This window comes from Fukomys damarensis, unplaced genomic scaffold (assembly GCF_012274545.1).
Source record: "Fukomys damarensis isolate Sample0158 unplaced genomic scaffold, DMR_v1.0_HiC HiC_scaffold_36, whole genome shotgun sequence".
Classification (NCBI taxonomy): domain Eukaryota; kingdom Metazoa; phylum Chordata; class Mammalia; order Rodentia; family Bathyergidae; genus Fukomys; species Fukomys damarensis.
The window spans coordinates 42079605-42101837 of record NW_022900948.1 but is presented as its reverse complement, the minus strand read 5'-3'; the positions used below and the strand labels follow the sequence as shown (position 1 = coordinate 42101837).

Genomic DNA, 22233 nt, shown 5'->3' with positions numbered 1-22233 from the left:
TTTAAAAAAAAAAAAAAAAAAAAGAAGTCTCTACAATAAAAACACAACTGCAGACTATCCTTACAATGCACAGTGTATGAGCCTCCCCTGTGAACTAGGTATGTACTTCATGTGTGTGTACTTAGACATACATCCCTTGTGATGTCTGTGTACATACGTGGTTCGCCATATAACCCTATACACACTCTCTTCAATACTCAGATGTTGGTAAAGCATTTCCTTCATGCCATGTGACTCGAGCCTATGGGCAGATCACAGGCCATGAAGCCCCAGTTGGAAGACTAGCCCTTGGCCTGGCACTGGTGTGCCTGGATTCTTCCAGAAGGGTTTACAAGGCTCATCTTTCACATAGGGGCTCCTTATAGCACCTCATCAGACTCCATAATCCCCTCCCTCTCCATTTATATGCCTTTCCCACGCTCAGGACTCCTCGTCATCCCTCCACCCAGTTTACATTCATCCAGCACCTGTGTCTCTGTCCCCGGCTGGTCGCTGTAGTTCGAGGCACCTCTTCTCTTCCTACTTGTGTCTGCCTTTTCTGCCACAGAGACTTTCTTTCCAGGCAAGATTCCTCCACCTCCGAGAAGGAAACAGGTCAGGCTTGGATTCCGGCTGGAAAAAGGCAGGCCAGACCAAAAGCTACAGCAGTGACCACACAGATTATGTATTTAGTTTTGTACGCTCCTCCTTTCACACTTTAGCCTCCACTTCATTTTAACCTCCACACAGATGGCAGCCTACCTTGCAGGAGACACTCAGCTGAAGCAAAGTTATTGCCAGGGCATAGGGGCCCCAAGATGGCTACAGACTGGACCTCTCACCACAAGCAAATCAGAGCCCACACCTCATCCGTGAACTACACTTTCCTGGAGGACAGGGGTCACACTCAGCACCGGCTGCTTCTCAAGAGTTGCTGGATCACCGGGCCTCCGGATCCCTTGGTTGGTGCTCTGCAGCATGGCAAGCTTCCTAGGTCCTGTTTGGCTCCACAGATGCCAGGATGACTGTGAGGCCAGGGGCAAGAGAGGAGTCAGGAGGGTGAGACCCTCCAGGTGGGCACACAGGTCAGGACTGTAAAGTGTGGGGCGTTTGGTACTGTTCATGTCTGGGTGTGAGCCTGTTACCTCAGCATTTCTCACAAGTGTACCATGTAGCATCTTTTGTGTATATAAAAGGGAGGGTTTTTTTTAATATATTCCCAGATTATCCTTGTAATGACATGAATCTGCAATAAAAGCCATCAGTGCTATGTGGATGGATCTGCACAGTGTGACGCTTCAGAATGCTTTGCTGGGGCCTCCCAGATTGAAGTCTCTTTAGGTAAAACCAGAAGGAGATTCAGCACAGGGCACACACCCAAACTGTTCAGAGTGCACTTTCCCCGTGTGGTTCCCACCCTGCTCCCTCAGGAGTCCTTGCTGATCCCCCATCTTGGGTCCAAGCCCCAAAGTAGAGAGCTCTAGAGAGTCAAACTGGAAGCAACCCTTTTTATAAACCTCTTGGGAGCCATATGAAAGCAGACCAGGGCACCAGTGCTTTTCCTCGAGCTCCACTCCAGCACCCGAAGCTAAGATTTGTTAAACCACGTCCTAGCTATATGGAAAGAGAAGGAAAAAGAGGCTCTCAGAAATGTGGAGCCCATTCTCCCTCTAGTAAGACAGGATGAGGTCAGGTCACTAGGCGGCAGATGACGACGGAACAGGAGCCTGGGAGATGGGGGCTGTGTCCGGGCCCTGAGCCTGGCTATCAGGCTGCTCCCTCACCAGCAAACACAGCCAGTCAGCAACCGGCAAACAATCCACCGGCATCAGCCAGATCAGGCCAGATCAACTGCATTTCTCTTCTCCCATCCCAATCAGGGGCCTCTTAACGCCTACAATCATAGGAGTCCTCCTAATCTTGGGTTCTCCGGGGTGCGTACCTTTGTCTCCCATGTGAAAGTCAGCAAAGCCCGGACTTCCTCCTGCCCCAGCCAAAGCCTCAAGTCCTGGTTTTGGCCAATACCTTGAACACCAATGTTCTCCAAGCAAGGGACACTGAATAAAACCCTGTCCTCCCAAAGTTCAGCAAGACTGAAAGAGAAACTTTCAAACTGCCGAAAGGAATGGTAATGGGAGTCCGCCATGCCTAAGAGGCCACAGATATTCGGGGGGCTCAAGGGGTCTTCCCAAACTTCCAGATCATCTCACCCCATCTCAGTCCTATCGACTCTTACAGTAAAAGAAACCCAGCAACTAGGTGAAACAAAAAAGGTTATACTTTAAGAGCAACAGATACAAGAAGGTACTCTTTCTGTCTCAGTTTTATTTGAGACTCTGAACGTTAAGGACAAAATATTAGACAGCAAGGACTCTACATTCCACAGCAAGGTAAAGACCATCTCTGTAAGTGGGACGGCTGAAAACTGGCTCTGCAGCTTTACCCACCTGATGCCTGGGTAAGAAGTGCAGGGGAAAGGTCCCAGGTGGAAGAGAATGAGATATCTTTCTAGCTTTTCCACCACCGCAGGTGGGTAGGGGTCCTCTCCGCCTCAAATCAAGTGAGAGGCATCGGGGGATCGACCCCTCCCAGAACATGGCACGGGTGAGTACGGGCACCTCTGTCTGCTGTGGAGCCCAATTCTAAGGCCCAGGGCTCCAAGCTCCTGAAGTGAGAGATGCTGGAAACTCAACTCGAGGGCCAGAAACTCAATGGACAGGTCAGGGAGGCAGGGGGTTGGCTGGGATCCAGTCAAGAAGCAGACTTGGTGCCCTCCCAGGCCCCAGGCCTCTGAGGCCGGATTTAGGAGTCCAGACTGTCTGGAGTCAAGGCAGCATTGTTAGAAGGGACTGGGCTTTGTCATGTCTGACACCAGGAAGACTTTTTAGCTTCCAATGCAAAAAGAATCATCCACAGGCAGGCTCAAGAGGACACTGGAGGAAAAATAAGAGTGGTTTCTTGTTACACCTGAGGGCTTCCAGCTCATTTAATAAGCTGGTTACGTAAGGACATAAGGTATCTCCCCAAGTCCATGGACAGGGATGCATCTGGGCCTCACAAGGGCTAGGAACCAGAAACTGCCTGGAACCCCTTCAAGAAGCAAGGCAGCATCCCAGCATCCTTCCTGGCTTCTTTCCTCTCTCCTTCCTGCAGGGTTTTTCTTGTGTTTCTCGGTGTTTATCTCTTCTCACTGCTTGTCCAAGCACACGCCACCAGACAGCCACGCTGGGCTCACTGTCCTCCTGATCTCAGGGGTACACTTTACATTCCCTGCTAATTCCCAGGCAGAGGATCCAACTGGCGGGCCAGGCTGGGTGTCCTATGGGCTAGCAGCAGAGCCGAGTGGAAAGAACACTACCGCTGAGGGTCAACGCTGGGCGAGAGGCAGGGGAGGTTTCCTAGTTTCCCAAGAAGTAGGGATTACGTACGGACTGGGTCTCTATTCAAAAAGGCGTTTTGGTTATCACTGGCCCCCCATCCTCTCTGGGACCCAATTACCAGATATATGGACTCCATCCCATTACTCTTCAGTTGAGGTCCTATTCCCCAGCTCCTCCCCTGCTGACCCCCTCCTATTCCCAAGAAGTACACACCAGCCCATCTAGCCCAGCTGGGTCACTGAACATGATACCTGGCTATGCCCTGATGGGCCTTTTCCTACCTTCCTGGGCGTGCTGGATTTCTCAGTATCTCTTTGTATACAAGGGGCACCAAGGTGCTCACTGCAGGGGACTCTTCCTTACTGCATTTTTCTCTGCATAACACTGACACCATCTACCATCTATTGGGTGCTTTCCACAGGCAGCGTGCATACCTCTAAATTCTTACCACAGTCCTGTGAGGTAGGTTCTATGAGCACCCTTTCAACACAGTCAACAAAGGCTCAAAAGTGTAAGTGACCTTCCCAGAAATAGGCAGCCTGAGACACTGGGAACTTAACTAAGTTGGTCCGATTCCTCTGTTCCTGCCTTACCACACACGAGGAAGAGCTGAAACCACTGGGGCTCACATCTCGCCCATCATCACTCAGCACTGCGTCTGAGACCCAAGCTGGCATGCAGTCTCCTGCTCAGAGAGCGCACAGCCTGCAGGTCTGTGCAGGGCAGCTGGATGGCAGGAAGCCAGCCTGTGACTGTTTCCCCAATGTGCCTCAGCACAACGGACACAGAATAACAGGGGACAGTGATGGAGAGTATTTCACAGCTTCTGGGGCCTTCCACCCTTTGCCAGGGCCAACACATGGCCCCTGCCTTTTTCCTCCTCTTCCTGTGGGACAGAGACCCCCTTGACCTGCAACCCACAGCCTCAGCACCCCCTGTCTTCAGTACTCAGAGTGTCCCACTTTGGGCTAGTCTGGCGGTCACCTTGTCTACCGGTTCTTCCTGGCCCTAGCCCTAGTCTACACTGTCTGGAAACAGGGTCAGGGGTGCGGCGGCTCATCTCACATTTCCATGCCTCCAGGACTGGGGCTTTCTAACCCTAGTCTCTCAGACCCCAGAGTTAGACCAGAGCCAGCCCTTGCCTGGGATTCCAGCCTTTGCCTGGGATTCCATCCCTTGAGGACACAGGTCTTGGTGCCAAACGTCCCTGAGTCATTTAAGTATCCTCTCTCTCCTGACCTGGGTATCCTGGGTCAGCTGAGCCCACACATGGGAGCCCAGACTTGGATTATGTCTCCCATCTGCACAGCCTCCCAAAGCACTTCCACATGTGGCCCCTCCTGGGTGGGTGGCCATCTGGCTGTCCCATGCCCCGTTCACTGAATCTGGTGTGGTGGGCTGGTCAGGAGCTGCTCCCTTCCCTGATAAAGCTAGGGCGCATCTCAGAGTGGGCAGAGGGCTCCTTGGCCACCTTTGCCCTGAGCTTCAGCAGAGCCGAGTGTGACCCAGAGCCTGGAAGCACTCTTATGGAGGGAATGGAATTAGAATTCCCTTCTCAAGCCATGTGATGACAGAGGTCTACACCCTAATCATTTCAATAGGGGAAAGAATTAGAAAAGGCATGCAGCCTCCTCGAAGCCCGGGACACTGAGCAGGTCCCAGACACATGTGCTGGACATGGGCTTTAGGTCAGCCTCTTCTTCCAGGAATCCAAAGCCAGGCAGCTTTTTCTCATAGATCAAGACAGTGCATGCTGTGCTGGGGAAACGGGGAGAGGGGTCAGGACTGATACTCAGGAAGCAGAGGCGGAGGCAGAGGGTGACTGATCAGTTGGGCGGAAGGCCTGAAGGCCTGGCTGCCTGACCCAAAGCCTGAGAGAACTGGCAAGTGGAGAACTGTATGTTTAAAAGACACCATCTTTCACCTGTCTCTTTAGTATAAATAAAAGATGACTGGCAGTATCTGGCATGGGGAGCATGTGAAAACAGCCATGCCCACACTGTGGGTGGAAGGCGGAGGCAGCCTTCACAGCAGCTTCCCAGAACTGGCTACCGGAAAATCGCAGTATGCCCTCGCAGCCCCACATCCAGCGCGCCTGTTTCAGAACGCTGATGGGAGGACACAGGTGGAAGGGTATTTCCCACTCCGCCATCTGTAAAAGGGAGACGCTACCTCGTAGCTTCAGCTAAGGCACAGCTATGCCCAGAAAATCACCCAGGCATCTGCAGATGCCACAGAGCCCCCAGACAGAATCAGGGAGTTTCACATTTGCTGCCACTGAACAAGATCTGTGGCATTTTCGGTTGGAAAGCGAGTAAGGTACAAAACAGTATGTATGAAATGCTCCGATTTTGGCTAAAATATGGGACAGTATTGTCTCTCTCCCATACACAGCACATCTCTTGCAGATGTGGATGAGACAGTCTGGAATGGCACATGGGCTAGGTGTTAGTGGTTGGTGCCTCTGGACAGGCAGAAGAAGAATAGGATTTTTACTTTGTACTTTATAGATGACGTTTTAGTGTGAACGATCTTTATGGCAAGCAATGTGTTGCTTCGTTAATTCAAAAAATTTGTTTAAAGAATGAGCAAGTAGGGTCAGGGATTTAGCTCAGTGGTTCCGCCACCTGCCTCGTAAGCACAAGGACCTGAGTTCGATCCCCGGTACCAAAATAAAAAGAAAAAAGAATGAGTACCTAACGCCATTCCTGAGCATAGCCTATCTGGGCATAACATGGGTTGGACTCCTCATTTACCCGGAAAAGGCATTGGGGGCCTCTGCAGACCAGCACACACTGCAGCCCAGGGCCCAGGATGCACTCAGTCAGTGAAGATGGCCTTCCAGGCCCTGATCAGTCTTCCCTGTGCCCGTGTTCCTTACAGAGCCACCGCAGCTCACTGCCTCTCAAAATGGCAGCCATCTCTTCAACCTATAGAATTTCCTTCCTCAAAGTCAGCTTTTGAGGGTGGGGAATATAGCTCAGCAGCACAGTGCCTGCCTGGCTAGTGCAAGGTCCTGAGTTTGATCTCCAGTACAAAAAGAAAAAGAAAGAGAAAAAAAAAATCAGCTTTTGAGAGGGAACTTGTGTTTCCTGCTGCCTCTCGGGATCAATCTTACAGCGTCCTGCATGTGGATCAACAGTGGATTTCATCCCAATATAGCCTGAGGAACAGAGGACAGTCACTGTGGGGTACTGGTAAAGGCCGTACTAGCTATCTATCCATTGCTACCTGACAAATACTCCCAGAGGGCAGTGCATATTATTTCACTGGTTCTGTGGATCAGGAATCTGGGTGTGTCTTACATGGGTGTCTCTGGCTCAAGGCTTCTTTTGAGAGTTCAGTCACACTGCTGGCTGAGGCTGTGGTCTCATCTGAAAGCTTTGACTTTTAGGCGGAACCTATTACCTCTGTGGTTGTCAGGAGGCCTTGGTCCCTTGTCACAGAGGCATCGCCACAGGGCTGCCAAGCATGTAGCAGCTGGATGCTCCCAGGATGAGACCCATGAGAGAGTAAGAAAAATCAAATACTCAATAGAGAAAGGAAAAAAAAGTTGCCTTTAATATGAATTTTATTTATATTTGGTAGCTACAAAATAAATATAGTGACTCAGAGGAAGGAGTGTTGGGAAGATTAAATTAAAACATGTACAAAAAGTGCCTGTCACATGGTAAAAGAATAAACATGAGTTGTTGAAATTATTAGTTTCTAAATACAGATCCAAAGACTAAAAAAAAAAGTCAAGAGAAAGCAGGCACCCTAATAAGAATACAGATTTCTGCTACAAAATCACACTTTCTCTTGCACACAAAGGATTTGTGCCCTATCTCCTGGGGTGGAGGGTAGGGTATCAAACAAAACCTGACCTAGAGTAGAACTGACGGCTGGTCCTTCCTTCCATGGGCCAGGAGGAATAAGGGAACAAGGTGCCCAGCTCTGAGAAGCAAGGCATGCAGGAAGTCAACCTGCCCCTGAGGGCTTCCTTCCTGACCTTCATGTTTGCCTCCACTGTTTATCACCATGGAGACAGATGTCGAAGGAGGACGCACTAGTTAAAGCCCGGCAGAGCCCCAGCTGAGAGCAGGAAGTCTTGAGTTAAACTTGGTCGGCCTAGCCTATGATGCTGGGTAAGTCACAGGTCAAATTGTGGGGGTTTGGGGAGTTCATTAAATGGGGGGTTTTAACGAAATCCACTGGCCTTTTGTTAAGAACTGAGACAGACTACAAAGTCCTAGAGAAAATCCCAAGAATCTTTTCCCTTCCAGAAGGGAGAGATTTGGAACAATATGTAGCTAGCCACTCTACAAAAACAATGAAAAAGGTTTCCTGAGCTTTGGATGGGAGGGTCTTTCAGCTCTTCCTGATGACTGAGAATCAGGTTTGAGCCTGGTGTCGGAGGAAAGCTTTTTCCGACTTGGTGAATCCCAGAGAGGGTTGAATGCCCTCCTTGAGGGAAGGCCCCAGAGGGAGAGGCAGCACTTTGGCCCTGCCGTATGGCGATCAGGGTGGGGTGGGGGTGGCGCTGGCCAAGACTCCAGCGAGGGTCATATCAGGATCCATGCTTAGGCCCCTTACACATGCCCGGGCCTTGCTGCCCAGTAAGGAAGAAGCCGGGCCCCACACGGGGCAAACTGGAGAGCCTAACTGGGAAAGCGCGAGGCCCCAGCAAGTAGGAAGGAGTTCCGCAGCAAATGAGTGCTTCTGGGGGATCCTTGGGAACCTGCGGGTGAGGACTGAAAAAAGGCTGATTTCCTGCACATGGAATGGAATTTTTTCAGCTGGACATTAAAGGAAAGCACTGTCCTAAGTGCTGGCCACCATGAGGTCAGCTGGATAACGTGACTGCTGTCCCTGACATGACTGCTGGCAGATTTTGCCTGGGGTTGGCAGCCCCCAGAGGGCAACAGCCATTCCGTCCCACCTCTCAGGAAGCAGAAGCTGTGACATCAGTCTGCTCCACCCCTCCTGCGCTTGCTCCTTCACCTCTGCTTTAAGACAACACAGCTCAAATGCAGGCGTGGGTCCTCCACGCCTAAGTGCAGGGATGCGCTGAGTCTCCATCAGGTATAGAGGCTGTGCGGACGGACAGCTGTCTCAAGTCTTTCCAAGGCTTTGCCCTAAAATTAACTGTTTGTAAAGGCCTTTCCCTCCCCTGGAGCACTTTCTGCACCACAGTGACTCATCACGGGCTTATACATGATCCTCTAATTGGTCTCCCTCCTCCCGCAGGACCTTCTGGAAGCCACTCATTGTGCTGAGGCCAAGATGATGTATGCTCAAGGCAAATCCAATCCAGTAGCACCCTTGCTTCACCCCTTCCATGGCTGCCTACTGTGCTGTGGGGTCAGAGCCTGAGCGCCCCCCTCCCCGTATCTCCTCGGCAATCTCCCCTCCCTTGCCCTCCAGCTGCTTCTCCTGACACCCTCCCCCCATCCTCCATTCTCCAGCCAGATTTTCTAACAAACGTGTTTTCCCTACTTCAGGGCTCTTGCCCAAGCTATCATCTTTGTCCGGGCTGCTCACCTCCCCACCTGTACCCTCTACACTCTGCTCGTTCCTCCTTCCTGGTGCCCCGTAACAGTAAGGTGAGGGAGGGGCCCCCACCCTGGGCCCGGGCAGCAGGTGTCAGGCTCCCTCACCGTCACCTCTGATGGTCAAGAGCCCACAGTGCAGCCCTGAGCACCGGCGAGGAAGAAGAAACTAGAAGCAAGCTGAGCATCTCGCGGGGAAAGGCAGAGGAGCGCACAGAGGGGTCTGGGGCACACACTTCCTCCCGGCCAATGGTCACTTCTTTCTGAGGGTTCCTCTAGGTACCTGACAGTTTATCCCTGTGCGACTTATACTCAAACAACTTGCCTTTGTTTTTAAACTTCAAAATTTGTCTTTGAAAACACTTTTTTAAAAAAACTTGGAGCATTTGCTTGTGCGAAGAAATAGCTTAGGTTCTAGAAGTTTGCTTCTCATAGTAGAGGTCTGGGTATGTTTACTAAGAATGTCCTAATGTTTTGTTTCGCTCAGAACCATCACACCGCCTAATTTTTTTGTTCCTTGAGAGATCACAATTTTCCACACTGCTATGGTATTTCTAGAGTCAGCTCTAAAGCATTTAAAATCGATCACATTCCTCATTTCATTTCGTGATTTCCTGGAAGAAATAATAAGTGGTGGAAACCAAACATCCCCTAAATCAATGCAGCTACTTAGAAGCGAGTGGAGTATCCATTCTCTCCTGCTATTGTGTCATTTCAGTAAGGGTTGGGATTGAATTGGCTGCAAATAGCTGGCCTACTTCCCGATGCCAGCTTCGCACTTTGAAGTGAGCTGGACGAAACTATTTGATTCAAAGCCTTAGGTTTTAAAGGTAGTAAGTTTTCCTCAGTGTTTTTTAAATTATGTTTCACAAAGATCTCAGGACACCAACCTGCGGCCAACTGGCTCTAACGTGTGCATCAAAGGAGTGGGAATGCACACCCACACGGCGGGTAGGAATACCGGCTAGCACTCCACCGGGCATCTTTACGCGGAGAAACAGGAACCCAGGTAGCGTAAAAACTTCCACAGAGGCAGAAGAGAATCGTTACAAAAAATGAAAGCCACATTTGCCATTAGAGGTAAACAACAGCCCAAGCAGCATGCACAGTCTGGAACTGTGGAACGGAAAGAGCAGCTTAAAATAAGAGGGACCTAATGCTCCTCCCACCCCAGAAAGAAAGGACCCACATCGAGACTTTGCCAGGGGAAAAACAAATGGTTTCAGACATTTTTTCCTATATTGTACTTTCCAGGAATTATGTAACTATTCCTCTTTAGATAAACAATTTATCCCGGGGACAGGTTGGGTTTTCAGGAGGAATCCAGTACTGAATCTGCAGCCTAGGCCTGGGCAGGTCTGTCTGCGGCAGTCGGAGGGGCAGGTGGAGCCCGGGCCCGCTCCTCCCACGATGGCCCCACTGAGCCTCAGAAGGACATCCTGCTTCACGACTTTGAATGCAGACTGCAGAGCTCGGTGGTAAAACCTCATGGACTGTCCTGGGAACGGAGAGCAGTGAGAGTCAGCACCTCCGGTCATCCCCCACTCGTCAGGGTCGTTTAGGGGCACTCGGAGAAACGCAGTCCGACTGGGTTGGAGAGAGGGGGATCATCACAAGGCTGAAGAGACAGAGCGCAGCAGCTCCCTGGCAGGAAGGCCGTGTGGGAGAGAGGGGCCTCTGGGGGTTAATGGGAAGCACCTGCCAGGAAGAGGCAGCCGAGATGAGGGGATCAGAACAAGGAGGGATGCATCCGTCCGGACTCTGTGAAGGACAAGGGGCCCAGAGGCTGCTGCGGGCTAACAAAGGACATCAGATGCCCCAGACAGCAGTGCCTCACAAAAAACGGTGGAGACGTTTGTTTAGTTCGCATAGTGCCAGTGCCAATATACTTACAACCGGCACAGGAAATACAAGTGGTAGGAGAGAGGTGAGAAAGTAACGACCTGAACAGTAGACAAAGGAAGTCAGAAGAGGGCAGTGTCAAGAGCGGAGGGCTTAGAGCCAGACCATCTGGGTCCAGTCCTGAGTCTGCCACTTCGCAGCTGACGTGACCCTAGGCAACCTCTCAGGGCCTGGGCTATTGTGAGCATCCAGTGAGATAATGCATTCAAATGCCTAGCCAAGTACGAGACACAAACACACAGCAGCTCCCAGGATCGTTCCCCTCCGAGAAAGGAGGCCTCCTCCACCATCCTGGAGCGCCACCACGAGCTGAACCGGCGCTGGGCCCAGGCTCCCCTCACTCTCGTATCGTAAATCCCATGTCTCACAGCCTCACACCGAGTGGGAATGCACACCAACATGCCCTTCCTCTGCATGCCCGAGGTAGGGATGCGCCAGCCACCAAGCGGAAAATGCTGCCGTTTATGGCAAGCTGACGAAGAGAACAAAGAAAGCACAGAACGACATTCAATTCAATTACATGGCATAAGACTAAACGAGTGTGTAAGAAGTAAGTACATCCCCTACAAAAAGGCAAGTCTCTTAAGATTGAGTGCAGCTGAATTCTGTTTGCAAGGACCATGCCTAAAACAAGGAAATGACACTACTAAAATCTAAAATGCAGTCAAAGCTTTATAAAATAAATGCAAATGAAAAATAAAATGTGTCACACAATTCATATCAAGGAAGTCCAAGCAAGTCACAAACTGGAATCAAGTTTTTTTGCTTTTGTTTTTGGAGACAGGGTCTTACTTATGTAGTTCAGGCTGGCCTCAAACTCATGGCAGTCCTCCTGCCTCGGCCTCTTGAATGCTAAGATTATAGGCATGTGCCACCATGCCTGGCTTTTGGAACCAAGTTTTTTTGTATGGGACACTTCACAATAAATCTACAGCTATTATAAATTCCTACATACCAAATACACAAGGCAGAAACTACTAAAGATACAAAGGGACGCTAACATCTAGTTCTGTTCTTGATAGACCAAATTGTCAAACATTAATAATTTGAATACCATAATACAAATTTAAGAATAATTTGAGAGATTATACCTTCTTTTCTGTGGCCCATGAAACATTTATAAAAATTGATTATATATTAAGCTACAAGAAAAAACCTCAAATTTATTTTAGAGCTAGAAAGTATATATATGGTCACATATTCTAAACCCACGTAAAAACATTATGACTTTTTAAAAAGCCATTCATAGCAGTGTTTTTTATAATAGCCGAATAGTGAAAACAACTCAAATGTCCGTCAAATAAATGGGTAAATAAAATGCACTGTTATCTCTACACAATGGGTTACCATTTGGCAATAAGAATTAAGTACTGCTCCTACGCTACTATGGATGGATTTTGAAAACATGGTGCTAAAAGAAGGAAGCCAGCCATGAAAGACAGCAGGCATGATTCGATTTATACGAAATTTCTAGAACAGGCAATCTCTGAAGGCAAAAAGTAGATTAGTGGTCGCTAGGAGCCGAGGATGGGGAGGGTGGCCAGAGGGAAATGGGAGTGACCATTAGTGGGTGAAGGGATTTCCTTTTAAAGTGATAAAAAAATACTTTAGAATTGACTGTGATAATAGCTACATCTTTTGTGAATATACTAAAAAAAAAAAAAACCCAAACAATACATTTAAATGGATTATAGGGTAGTTATTTCAATGAAGCTGTTAGAAAAATATCCAAAGATCTTGAAAATTAAAAACCACTAATATTTGAATAAAAGAAAAATTGAAGCTTTACTACTGAATATTTTAAAAATCACTGAGAATGTTATACATCATATTACATAAGATGCCAAAAAGCAGAAATTGGAGGATATTTTAATGACTTAACTGTTTCCACAGTAAAAAATTATATAGAATTCTTATAAAGATGCATCTGTTTTATGTGTCACTAAGAAACAATGCGCAGGTGAAGCAATGTTACAATGCTTTGTCATCAATTTAGAGACAGGTTCTCTCTTTTTTTTTGCTCAGTACCGGGGATCGAACTCAGGACCTTATGCTTGCAAGGCAGGGACGGTGCCACTGAGCTAGATCCCTGGCTGTTTTATCATCAATTTAAAGATACCCTAGGGCCGGGGAAGTAGCTCAGTGGTTCCACCGTCTGCCTTGCAAGTCCATCTGCCTTGCAAGTGAAAGGAGCCGAGTTCGAGGACCCAAATTCAATCCCCAGTACCACAAAAAATAAAATAAAATAAAGATAACCTAAATGTGTAGACTGATAAAATACAATATTAAAATCAGAAAATAGTGTGCCTGATGAATAAGTTTAAAATCTAATTTTTTGGAAAGACTAACAGATAAACCTCTAGCAAGGCAAATTTTAAAAAGAAAATAAAAAATAAAAAATAAACTATTAGGACCACAAAAGCAAATGCAACCATATATACATAGAGGGTCAAATTTATAAGATGATTCTGTGTAATACACTATGGTTAAAAAATGAAATGGAAGATGAGTATGGTGACACCCAACTATAACCCCAGAACCCTGGGAGGCAGAGGCAGGAGGGCTGCAGGTTTGAGCCCAGTCTGAGCAACGTAGTGACTAAGTGAGACCTTGACTCAAAATCTTAAAAAAAAATTTTTTTTTTAAAGGGTTGGGGAGATAGCTCAGTATGAAGGCCCTGGGCTGAATGCCCGCTAGTGCATGTGTACACACACACACACACACACACACACACACACACACACTCTTTATGGTGATAATTTTGAAAACTTGGATCCAATAGACAATTTCCTACTAAAAACTAAATTTTCCAAACTGGCTTTGAAAGAATTAGAAAATCTAAATAAAAAATGCTCATGGAAGATATTTCAAAAGCTGCCGAAGATATATCTCCAAAAAACTGTTCTGGATCCCTGAAAATACCAGGCAGAACTTCTATAAAACCTTAGTTTACATTATCTTTAAAACCTCAGTTTACATACACTTTTTCCTAAAACTAGCATAACGCCAAAGCCCAAAACACAGGCAGCACTTTTCACCCATCAAGTTGGCCATGATTTAAAGATTTAAAAAGGAGAGAAAGAAAAAAGAAAAGACAGAAAAATGTACAGTAGGAGATAATTTCGTCACTTTCTAATGAATGTGTAGGTTAACCTCTCCGGAGAGCATTTTGAAAAGATACATTAAAAGGCATATATTTTGTGTAAGTTTTGACTCAGTGATCACACATGTAGGAATTTATTGCAAAGTAATATTCATAACCATATATAGAAGTTTTTGCAATAAAGATGTTCACTGTAAAACATACCAACAACTTAAATAGTATAGAAACGTGGATAACAACACTAGCTTTTCAAGATGGAATAAACATATTTTATATATGTCTAAATGAATAAGATGTAAGTAAAGTATCTTTAAGTAGGATAATGAATAATATTAACTTTCTTCTCCTAATTCCATGCAGGGAACGCTTACATCATTTTCCACAGAAAAATTAGTAATTATTACTCTAATTCTGTTTGTACTAATCTTAGGAACTGCACGAACAGTGCCCAGAGAATCAGAACAGAGGGTTTGTGCTGGGATCCCCAGTTCAGGAGGATGTGGATGAACCACTGTAAGGGCGGTCTGTCTTGGCCGCAGCCTGGAAGCCTGGAGTTCACACAGCACATATCTAAGAGGCAGAACACTGCTCTTTTCTCCCCCGCATCGAGGTTCTCATCCCTGGGAAACATCAACAAGCCAGTTCCAACCCAAGGAGCCTAGCAACTGCCTCTTTATCTTTGACCCTTGCTGCTTCCTGGAAAATTCTCAATTAGAAACTATAAAAATACCCCATTTGGCACTGAACATGTTTTATTAAAAAAAAAGAAAAAGGAAATTGAGACTCCTACCTAGATAGGGAATACTGGGCACCATCTTCAGGCTTCGAATATATTCCCGCGTCCGCTTGTAATTATCTTCTTTGGACATCAGGTAGTCCAATTTCTCAAAGGTGGTCTTGTCTTTTCGATTCAACAGCTGGAATGAGAAGAAATTACAGAACATGAGAGAGAAAAGAAATAAACGAGATAAAGTTAGATGCAGAGAATAGCTGTGGACGAAGAACAAAGACAACATTCTAAATGGCTCTTCTATGGTGTAGACTCAACAAGAGATTTTTAAATGCTGTTTCATTTAGAGATGGATAACTTAGTCTTGTTTTCAGAGAATCTCACAATTGGAGGGTCCTCCTGAAGCTACCTACCTCACAGTACGACATGATGCCAAATCCCCTAGCAAAAAAAAAAAAAAAAAAAAAATTTAAAAAAAAAAAAAAAAAAAAAAAAAAAGCACTGCTCTCCGTGCTATACAGACCCTAGAGCAGCAAGGAGCTGTAAGAGAAACTCTTCCTAAGTTCGCAGTTACCTTCTCTCCCCTCAACATCTCCATGGCAGATGGCTCTGGGAGCCTGCAAACAACTCATAACTCATATGCCACACAGCATTCCAGGAGAGCCAGGATGGCTACCCAAGAATCCTCAAGATTTCCTGGCATTCTCCCATGTTATATTTACAGGGTGCCTTCTTGGAAGGATAAGTAGACATCTGAATTCCTGTTGTTCCAGATTAAGGTCTCAGGAGGTAGTCACCTTGCATGTCCCAAGTCAAGGCCCAGTGCAATAAGACTCCTTAAATACAATGACTTTGAGGAAAGGGGTCTAGATTGGGAGGCCTGGCTTGAAAAGAATGGTTGGGAAAGCTTGAAAGGAAATGTTTCCTCGGGAGAGCTGGCTTTGGCATAACATGCGGTTAATGCTGGGAGTTCACTCAAGTCCAACAGCCAGGGTCTAGAGCTTCTGGAATTGAAGTCAATGGCTAAGTCTGAGAGTATAAGTAAAGCAGGCCTTCTGGCCTAGAGCATCCATGGCCCAAGCTTGGTCTTGAGACCCCAGTGGCTCCTGCAAAGACCTGGACCAACAGACCTGCCAGTGTTCACCAGCCCCACCATACAGCAGAGCGTAGGGGAACGCTGACTGCCAGCACCAGGGGAGCAGAGCCATGCCCAGGACTTGAGTCTGTGAATCCCGGGCCATATCTGCTACATCAGAAAGCCCAAGCTATGTTGGGTAGGCCCTGCCCTGTTCCTCCCTTGAAGATGCAGCCATGAGATGGGCCACTGAACATGACAGCCCAGACTTCAGGGAGGACAGACAAGAGATAAGCTGAAAGAAAGAAGTTGGAAAATAAAGAACAAGCTGTTTTCTTCTCCCACTGAGAAATTCAGGAAACAGCAGTGTGGGGATGCTCACACAGATGCTAGGAATAACGGCTGCTTAACTGGCTTGCTAACTTGAGGTTGTTATTCATTAGAGTGACAAATGGACAGGAAGTAACACCATCTTCCATTGCTGCTTGTAAAGCACCGTAATGTTCAACTCGTCTGGTATTTACAAAGCCCAGAGATGAAAAGGGAGCAAGATTATTGCTTCTATTCCAAGTTCATAACCACAAGGATTAAGTGACTTGTCTGAATGTTCCTGGGAGACTTGATTTAATAGAGAAGCAAGATATCTTTTAGCAATATGGTAAGTAAGTAAATAAAGACTGAAGACCAAGACAAGTAATAAAGGAATGTGGGTAAGGGAAGTGAGGGAAGCTACAGAGTGAAATGACATTTGAAATGAGCTCTTAGATTAAGGATGAGACATTTTCCAAATGAACAATATACACCCAGAACAAACCCATATCCCTAGCGTGAACAGCCCTTGCAAAGTTAAGCAGGCCCCTGACCTCCCTTGTTCAGGTATTTTTTTTTTTAACTAATGCAATCTAGAATCCCACCAACTTCTTTGACAATCAGCCATATTCATGCAGCAGCCAAACAAACCCCAGTGTCAGCCTCACACACACTGGCTGAGCCATGCTGGCTTCCAATGTCCACATCACTGGTTTTCTGGTCCCCACTGGGTGACTGTCCACGTCCCCTGCCATGTTCAGCCTACCTACCAGCCTGTGTAGCACTTGTGTGGACTGTACCTCTGCAGTACCTGTGTGGACTACACCTCAGCCTGTCATCTGAATTCCACCCCCCGCCCTGAGCACACACACGAAGGGCTGGATCTGGCGCACCTGGAATTGCTTATCTGCTTCATTCTGTGCCTATACGATCAGATTCAGGACAGCAACAGATTGCTGAAGAATGCAAGAATCCATGAAAAAACTCAGAGCATATATTCCCTATGATATAGGTGCAAACTGCCTGAGAACCGCCCCCCCATGCAGGAATAAACCAGGAAAAGGAAGACATGGGACACAGGAGATGATGACCCAACCCAGGAGTGGTAAAGAAGATCCTGAAATGTCCGGCGAGCAGGACGCCCTAAGAACAACTGCTCCATAATGGGTGCGTCCAAGGACGTCTCTAGAGAAAAAGAAGGCTCTGCAGAACCAATACGACAGTACAGGTGGGGGTGTGGAGATAGATATATAACAAAACCTTTAAGGCTGTAGGTGTGTGTGTGGTAAATAGATAATCAATAAGTAAGGTTTTTTTTTTAAAAAAGGAATTAGAAAATCAAGGAAAATGAAATAACTAAAGTGAATGTTAATGAAGAACAAATGAAAATGATTGTGGAAATTAAAACCAATGTCAACCATATGACGAAGTCATCCATCATACACCGTCCAAGGCAGATGGACCAAGAAATTTAGCAGAAGCTCATAAGTGGGCATGTGTCAGAAACTACCAGAAGAAACCACTACATAACAGGAAGTGGCTGCCTCTGGGGAATGAAGAGGGTGTGGACAGAGAGCAGGGAGTATCAGTTGTTTCACTAAGCCTTCTAGTACGCAGTGATTTTTTAAAATTAATGTACATGTCTTATACTGATAAAAATCCTTTTAAAATTTAGGATCTTTTTTAAATATAGGGTCTGTTTATTCAGAAAACAATAGCATTTATTTAACACACATTTTAAACTTTTATTACAAGTGGAACCACAAACTACAAACTTCAGATGAACTAAGAGTCCTTTAGATTTTAGAGTTTATGGGAAGCCTTGGGACAAAACCATCAGAACTACATACAAGAAAATAAGTCACAGTACTTACTTACTGGGAGTCAGATCCTCAACCGTGCCAGTTCAGGAAAGAGGTGGTAAGACTGAGAAAAATTCACTAAATGTAACAGGCAACTCCCCTTCTATAAAGTTTAGAAATCTTGGGCCAGGGATTTAGCTCAGTGGTTCCACCGCCTGCCTCACAAGTGCAAAGACCCAGGTTCGATCCCCGGTACAAAAAAAAAAAGTTTAGAAATCTTGGGGTACTCTGAAGTCTCCACCCATGATATTTGTTACAATTTAATTGACTGTGTGATTACATTTGCATCTCACTCAGCAAACAACAAACAGCAAGCAACAAGTCCCGTAAGGACCGGCAGTGCTGGTGTCCTGCTCCTCTGTCCCATGTCCAGCACAGACCAAACGCTGCCACACTGCTACACAGAAGAGCGAAGAAGAAGATAATAATGATAACCCAGATATCTAAATTCCTTGGAAATTCCTAAATAATGCAATAATGCTTAGGTAAAAGAGCTAATATAAGACAAGATTAAAAACCTCACAAACCAGTCTGGGGATTTAGCTCAGTGGTTCCAGAGCCTGCCTCGCAAGTGTAAGGACCCGAGTTCGATCCCTAGTACCACCAAAAAAAAAAATTTTTTTTACAAACCACAAACAATAAGAGCACTGTATGTTAAATTATGTGATCTAGCCAAAGCTGTACTGAGAGAAAATTTCATGATTTTAAACTCATTTATAATCAAACAATTAATAAGCAATACAAACAAACTAAGCATTCAAACTAAGAGGCCATGAAAATAGATTAACAGATAAAATTGGAAATTGATATGTTAAAAAACAAAGTAAAGCTAAACATCAAGTTACCCAAGAACTTATTTTATAAAATATAAATAAAACAGGAAAAAAACTCCCCAAAAACATGGAAAGCAAAATATATAACATTAAAATTCAGAAAAGGATTATAGCCACATAGAAAAAGTGAACTAAACTTGCAAGGTAAGAACGGAGCCCCTGCATATTGATTTTAAATCATTTTCACAGTGCCAAGTACATATTCCAAGGGATAAATGGGACTCATAAACCATGAGGTCAAAAGCCAGGAAGATCACAAGCCTTGGTGAAATAGCAAAAGAAGTTGGCTGCTTTTAGAAATTTCCCTTATACTCTGAGTGTCTTCTATGTGGCATTTGTCATTTGCCTATTCACAAAACAATCCTCAACAACATCCCTTTCTGGTAAAATAGTTCAAATTTGGAAATTATCTCCAAGGAGTGGGGAAGAAAAATTCCTCTAAATTTTTAAGAGGATATTGATATCTTGCTCCTTTGCCGTGAGAGAATAACATTCCTTGATACATGGAAGTATTTTTCAACAAAGAGCCTGTAGCTCCAAATAGGTTAACACTGGCTCAAAATTATATTTTGATTCCAGTGTCTACTCTTGGTATGGAAAGAATTTTTAGTACTGCTGATAATCTATGGACCAATGGATTCAGCAGGCTAAGTATGGAATTCATAGGGAATGAAACAGGAGCATTTTTATAAGTACTTTTTTACCTTTTTGGATACATAATATCATTTTCTGAAAAGGGAAGGGGGTGAAAAAGAAATTAAGATGTGTTATGTACATGGACCAATTCCCACAAGAAATGCAAAAATTAAACATTCTGTTTTATACAATGTACTAATAAACTTAAATTTAAAAAATAAACCCTGCACAGAAAGAAATTAACTTGCAGAAAATGTAGTAATGTAAATAATTCTTGACTGCAGAAAGAATTTTGTCTTATGGCATGCCACTGATTATCACAGAGGGAATAGCGACTAATTGTGCATTCATTTAAAAATGATTAAGCGGAACACTGCTCCAGTGCTGGTGGGAGTGCAGACTGGTGCAACCAGTGTGGAAATCAGTATGGAGACGCCTCAAACAACTGGGATCAGAAGACCCCCTGACCCAGCTATTCCCCTGCTGGGTATCTTCCCCCAAAGAATTAAAAGAATCATACCACAGTGATATATGCACACCCATGTTTATAGTGAAACAGTTTATGATAGCTAAAACTTGGAAGCAGCCCCATTGCTCATTAATGGGAGACTGGATGAAGAAAACATGTTTTTTTAAAACATAAAATGGAGCATTACTGAGCCATTAAAAATGAGAAATTAGAGACATTTATAGCTAAATGGATGCACACTGAGGCCATACTCAAGTGAAATAAGTAGGACACATGTGTGAATACCAAATAGTGTCTCTAGTGTGAGAAACTGAAAGTGTAAATAAGGACTAAAAGGTATAATAGATAATGTGAAATAGGAAAAAAGGGACAAAGGGGAAGGGGAAATGGGAGGGGCAGGGGAAAGGAAAGAAGGGAATGGAATTAATATGAGAAAATAAAAATAATGGAAACAGAGTCTTTGTAGATAGGGAGGGAGGGGTTGAAGGGAGGGCAGGGGGTGGGGAAAAACTAAGAACCAAGATTGATTATGTAAAGGTGCACATTTCCAACAATGAATGTCATTATATTGTACACCTTAAGTGTACCAATAAAATTAACTTCTAAAACATTATTTTGGCATTTACTTGAGTGTAAAAGTGCGGCACTCTGGATTCTCTTTTGATACTGTTACAACCTCTTTTTGGTTCTCTAATGAATTAAATAAAACCTTTGAAACATATGTTTTGTATTTGCATGAGTCATGATTTTTACCTTTTTAAAAAATCGTCTGTTAATAGTAGCATGTGTGTGTGTGGGTGTGTGTGTGTCCAATCACATGTACATATACATGCGTACACAATGTATAATCTCATGGGATAATTTGTCATGTATTTCCAGTAATTTTCAAAAACTCTACCCATGGCAATCCCAAGAGATGCTCTTACAAAATCCCAAGAATACAGCCGGGAGGTTTAGATTGGTCCTTTAATATGCATTTACCGAGGGCTTCTCTGAGGTCCCCGCCGGTGAGGGAGTGGGGCTGAAGAGGCCACAGAAGGCCTGAGAAATGACTAGGAGTTAGGAAAGGAGAGAGATGGTCAAGAGACCAACAGTTTGGCTACAATGTAGCAAGTGTTGCGTGGGATAAGACTGGAAAGGTGGGAGGGTTAGACAATGGCCTTTTGGCAAACTTTGGTACGGACTTGACCATACGATGCCAGGTCATGTGAACGTCATGTTTCTAAACTACTTAATTCTGTTTTTCCAGATACTCTGGCTCAACTTGCAAGCAGGGTGCCAATCACAAGCCGAGAAGCATGAACGGTGAATACTAATCAAAAGGGAAAGAATGAGTTGATTGTGGCCACGTTTTAACAGGAAATTCCTCTGGTCAACCCTTGCGTCTCCTGCACACATGACTTGGAGCTCTGAATTACCAGTGGCAGCAGATGCTCCACTGTCCACAGCTGAAAGGTTTGTGGTTTGTGTTTCACAGTCAGAAAGTAGGTGTGCAGGAATCTTTTTGTGTTTGCTGCCCCTGCCGAAATGCTTCGTTTATGTTCTCGGTGCTGGGGAAGACGCTCAGTATCTGTGAGCCGTCACCAAGCACCAGAGCCCCAGATGCAAGCGTCCCTCAAAGTCATCCATTAGCGTCTATGACCCTCTCTCATTCAAGCTCATTATCTTTCCTTTCCTCAAAGGCATCGCTGAAACAGGAGGTTATCAATCAAAGGGTGATTCCAAACTGGCTAATAAAATGATCATCACATAAAACAAGAGGTGGCGAAATAAACCTCAAATGGAAGAGTGATAAGAAAGAGTGGTGTCAGAGTGGTTACCCCGGAGCAGGCCAAGGCCCTCTGACGTAACACGGCAGGGGCAGGAACGTGAGCGGAAGAGGGGTGGAGAGAACACGGACGCCCCAGAGGTATGTTCTGGGGAGATCACGCTAGGAATGACATGAAGGCAGACTGGAGAGCAAGGGCAGGGGCAAAGAAACCAGCTGGAAGATGATGGCAGTTAAGATCATAAATACAAGGGCTTTTTTTTTCTTTTTTATAGGGATGGTGGTCTCTGCCAGCCCATTTAAGAAAAGTAAAAAACAAACAAACAAAACCTGAAAATAATACTAGTGATAAGAACAACAGCTAACACTGACCTGGTCCTTACCATGTGCTATGTGTAGCTCTAAATCCTCGTCGTGAGAGGGAGGCTCATCCCTGAGCACAGGACCAGCGTAAAGAGCCTGTGCTCTCATCTCCACATCCTCATCCTCAGCTCTTCTGTGTGGCCTGGGCTCCCCACGCCAGCGCAGGTCGTGGGTACTCAGACCCCATGGCCACAGGCAGTACATGCTGGGATAACAATTTCTCATAGGTGACTTCTCCATTTGTCTTCTCCGCAGCTGCACTGAGTTCTGGTAGGGTGACATTTGATGGCTCT

The 22233-nt window shown here is 45.6% G+C and overlaps 1 protein-coding gene across 14 annotated transcripts in view; it reads right to left on the bottom strand.

Annotated features, from left to right (window-relative positions):
- Window positions 1-22233, bottom strand: part of Ralgps1 (Ral GEF with PH domain and SH3 binding motif 1) — a 250289-nt gene that overhangs the window by 112846 nt on the left and 115210 nt on the right. For all 14 annotated transcript variants that reach the window (XM_033759014.1, XM_033759017.1, XM_033759016.1 and 11 more), the window contains one exon: window positions 14686-14812. In XM_033759014.1, the coding sequence (XP_033614905.1) occupies window positions 14686-14812 (127 nt within the window). The remainder of the gene's footprint in view (window positions 1-14685; window positions 14813-22233) is intronic.